Below are 3347 nucleotides of genomic sequence, written 5' to 3' on the forward strand. Positions count from 1 at the left end.
GATGTCCCCCAATTTGGGTCGAACGAAAAATCCCACTTTGACCCATTTAGAGTGCTCCAATCGAGTCCAAATGTATGACCGAGCCCCACTAACTTTGGACGGCCGATCCACCCATGCTAGTGGCACACCCCATGGAACTCCTCTGGGGGGTTCCCCATACAATAATTTCAAAATATCACCATTTTTGGCCTTTCCATGAGAAAAGAAACTAAAAAGTTCGACCCAAATTGGGAGACATCAGAATTCGTTTTAGAGGTATGGTTCCTTCGGCAAAGTTTCTTATTTTGATCCCTAGAATATGATTTTCACAGAGCAATGGGCGATTTTTTTGCCTCCCCACAAATCGACCCGGCCTAATACACATATATATTATATGCCACCGCATGCAGATGACAACTTTCTTTAAAATTGAACAACATTCGTTGGGGCCTTTTATGTGTTATAAAATTGTGCTTTCGCGTTTAACTAATTAATTCACTACAGCAATATAATAAGGTAAATAAAAACAACTTCATGTTTCAAACATTTAAATTTTAAGGTTATGTTTTTACCCTACAGCAAGATTAATTCGCCTTTGTGATGTCGGAATAAACAAAAAATATATTCTATGACTTGCGCTCGCCCTGAAAATCAATTTCAGCCAGATTAGCAAATTATTTTTTTATGTCCTGCGGTAACTTAACTACATAAAAATTTATTGCCAGATTGAATTTACAACTTTAAACACCGCAAAATGAATATAAATGTTTACTCGTGTTTTGCTGAACGATGATAATGATTATCAATGGATTATTATTTTGTATATAACATATAGTTGAAAAAAATTGATTCCTAATTATCAGCATTCCAGATAACCGTAAATGACTGCTTAAACGTAAGCATATTTACTACTTTAGTTGATAAGGATTTACTTCACGTGCTGCTATTTATATGGCAAAAACCCTTATTGAAAAGTTAGTAATCGAGTGCAAAGGCTAAAATGGAGTTGGCCAAAAGAACGGTAGCGCTTCTTTTCGCGCTAATTTGTTTATTAGCCGCAGTACAGGCCGGCCTACTGCAATCAAAGGCGCGCAGCAGACCTGAAGAATCCGTTACCATAGCCACACTGGGTACTACAGGCACATATTCCACACCCCTATACATTAACACAACTGAAAGTCCAATTAATGGCACCACCGAAGGACCAGTTACCAGCAGCATTCCGCCAAACACAACCACACCTGCACTACCATCAACTACCGATGCGCCACCACCGGAAAATGGAACGGGCGTGGTGGTGCATGGCGACTGCGCATTCGATGTGAATGGAGATCTCAACGATCCAGCACCAATATTCATGTCACCTAACCGCCTCGAATGGATACAGCCTAATTCAGCTGGTGTAGTCGTATTGTCCAATGGTGCCTACGTCGACATGTACTGCAGCGTATCGTTTATGGCGCCATTTACCAATCGCACCAAAGTCACAGCACAGTGCCTGCAAAAGCAATACTTCCTAGTAGATGGATTGATTTATCCGTTCTCAAATTTTAGCTGCACCAGTTGGCCTGCGCATACGGCACGTCGCACCGGACGGCTCTGCAATGGTGGCACTGATCTGCTAGAAGTTGGCTTCGAGCTCGAAGTGGGTTTTCTACAAACAATGGATGTTTGCCACGATGAAGTGAATGAAGTGACGCGTTATGTACATCATGTACTAAATCCCGCCAGCGCCAGCTACCAACATGGTGTCACGCGTCCAAGTTTCATTACTGGCGACTTCTATGCGGGCAAAAACGTTGATAATCTCTACACGAAGGTGAAGCAGAACGAAACTATTAGTCAGATACTTGGCATGGATGCGTCGCCTTACTTCAATGACAGCATCAATGTGTACATGGCACGTGGACACTTGGCCGCTAAAACTGACTTCATTTTTGGTGCAGCACATAAGGCCACCTTCTATTTTGTGAATGCAGCGCCACAATGGCAGACGTTCAATGGTGGAAATTGGGAGCGCATCGAAGATAGTATGCGCCGTTATGCGACCGATCAGGCATTGACTCTGGACTGCTACACTGGCATTTGGGGTGTTTCTACACTGCCTGATGTTAATGGGGTAGAACAGGAGCTGTATTTGGCATTCGATGAGAACAATAACGGTCTAATACCAGTACCAAAGCTATACTTCCGCGTAGTCATCGATCGTGAGTCACGCAAAGGCATTGTTTTGCTGGGTGTAAATAATCCGCATCTAACAGTGGAGGAAATTCAAAGTGATTATGTGATTTGCAAGGATGTGGGCAAACGTATCGATTGGATTGCCTGGGATAAAGAGAACTTGATGAAAGGTTACTCGTACGCCTGTGGGGTTGATGATTTTACGCAAGTGGTGAAAGATTTGCCGTTGGAAGATTTGTACACCACGGGGCTGTTGGGTGTAGAGGAACTAAAAATCGAGAACATACCAATCTGGGAAGAGCACTAATTCGAGAGATTGTTAATAATGCAATTCGAGTAACAAAGAAAAATTTATGCGAAATTGAAATATGATATATATTTTCTTGTTGTAGTTTTCTTTAATAACTACAGATGTGCCGGACTCGTTTTATTTATTTAATGCTCTTAACAACTGGTTTGATAAGTAACTTTGTATCTTCAAGTGCTGATAAACCACTTTTGTTCTTATTATAAACAATTGTATAATTTGGTACGCAGCTACTACCTGATAAGCCGAGCATTTCGTACACTTAATCGATTATAATCGAACTGATAATTATCAGTGGGTAACTTTTCAAGTATACACTGGCTTCCCCTGGAAATTCGGTGTTGTTAGTGTGTATGTATTTGCATTTTTTTAGCATTACAGCATTTTAATATAATAAAAAATAAGTGTGCGCTATCGATAAACGTAGCAAAAGCATTTTACTCTCGAAGAGAGTGATTATTGAAATTTTTATTCCAACACAAATAGAAGGAAAATAATATCGTTTGATGAAACAGTATTTAATGGATGGAAATTGACAGAATTCACATGTATAGGGTTTTGTAATAGGTGCGCTTCAACTTTTTTCCGATAGGGAGGGCGAACGACGCAATATTTTTTATTTTTCGCTTGTCATTTGTAAACTTCATTAGTATACATTTCATCATGGAACGCTACACACTTGAGCTACGATTGCAAATCGTGCAAATTTTTTATGAAAATAATCGTTCTGTTGCTGCTACTTTAAGAGCATTACGGCCATTTTACTGTCCATTTAACAAGCCGTCCCGTTTAGGGGTTATGTGAAGTCATTGGTCTACAGTAACAAGCCGGCGACGATTTGTGAGCTCAGAGCCAATATTGAACGCGAAATTTCTGGAAC

General features: G+C 40.5%; 1 protein-coding gene across 1 annotated transcript; it reads left to right on the forward strand.

Annotated features, from left to right (window-relative positions):
* Positions 1-975: 975 nt before the first annotated feature.
* Positions 976-2866, forward strand: LOC129241808 (uncharacterized). The gene has a single exon (XM_054878322.1). It carries the CDS (start codon positions 980-982, stop codon positions 2465-2467), a length of 1488 nt encoding a protein of 495 aa, XP_054734297.1. The 5' UTR covers positions 976-979; the 3' UTR covers positions 2468-2866.
* Positions 2867-3347: the final 481 nt, after the last annotated feature.

Source organism: Anastrepha obliqua, chromosome 3, assembly GCF_027943255.1.
Source record: "Anastrepha obliqua isolate idAnaObli1 chromosome 3, idAnaObli1_1.0, whole genome shotgun sequence".
Lineage (NCBI taxonomy): Eukaryota > Metazoa > Arthropoda > Insecta > Diptera > Tephritidae > Anastrepha > Anastrepha obliqua.

Excerpts from the sequence above, each read along its gene's own strand:
- LOC129241808 (XM_054878322.1), top strand. The coding sequence starts at position 980 with ATGGAGTTGGCCAAAAGAACGGTAGCGCTTCTTTTCGCGCTAATTTGT.